The 795-nt window shown below is 61.1% G+C and overlaps 1 protein-coding gene across 1 annotated transcript in view; it reads right to left on the minus strand.

Moving 5' to 3' along the window:
* Positions 1–732, minus strand: part of LOC103072656 (lateral signaling target protein 2 homolog) — a 17,386-nt gene extending 16,654 nt beyond the window's left edge. The window contains exon 1 of the mRNA XM_007471632.1: positions 693–732. Coding sequence (XP_007471694.1) covers positions 693–732 — 40 coding nt within the window. The remainder of the gene's footprint in view (positions 1–692) is intronic.
* Positions 733–795: the final 63 nt, after the last annotated feature.

The following is a 795-nucleotide window of genomic DNA, read 5'->3' on the forward strand; positions in this document are numbered from 1 at the left end:
CAGAGCCATCATCCCGGCTGGCACCATGTGGCCCTGAGGGCGAGCCAGCAGGTCCCACCAGGCCTCAGGCTCTGTGGCTCAGGGTCCAGGCTCGTGGGCCTACAGTGGGTCAGCTTGCACAGACACCACGTGTCAACTCTGTATGCCCAGGGAGCATCCATCCCCCCGGGAGGCTGGCCCTGTCCTGGGCTGCAGACCAGATCACTGCCGAACCCCGGGACCCACCCACCCTGGGCAGGTGCCAGTGGACAGTCAGCTGGCCCCACACGTGCCTGCAGCCTGACCTGGCACCACAGGTGGCCTGTCCTTAGCTGTGCGGAGGCCAGCCAGGCCACTGTGAACCCTGCTGCCTCAAGGGCGCAGCCCTTTGCTGCAAAACACTGCCAAGTGCTTGCCCAGGAAAGGCTGATGGCTATACGTTCGATTTGCATCAGTAAATATTTTACCCCTATGGTATACTAACAAAACAAGGCATTTCGGTTAGAGGAATCAAGGGCCCTGCAGAGCATGGGAGCAGAGTCTGAGGCTCGGGGGCAAGAGGAACCAGGTGGGCACTGAACGTAGGGGATGCGTGCTGGACACGGGTCCAGGGTGGGCTCCAGGTTCAGGTCCCGCTCAGTACCTTACCGGCCGTGACCTTAGCCCAGCCTCAGTTTATCACCTGCAAAGTGGGCTTAAAGCACACGGGGTACCTCGCACGGCGCCCAGGGGGTCTGCACCTGGTGCGGTCATCGCGGCGGTGGAGTCAACTGACCGTGATAAGTGAGAAATGAGACGCTAAGGAACCACGGCATT

The sequence above is a fragment of the Lipotes vexillifer genome, unplaced genomic scaffold (genome assembly GCF_000442215.2).
Source record: "Lipotes vexillifer unplaced genomic scaffold, Lipotes_vexillifer_v1.1 scaffold328, whole genome shotgun sequence".
NCBI classification, from domain to species: domain Eukaryota; kingdom Metazoa; phylum Chordata; class Mammalia; order Artiodactyla; family Lipotidae; genus Lipotes; species Lipotes vexillifer.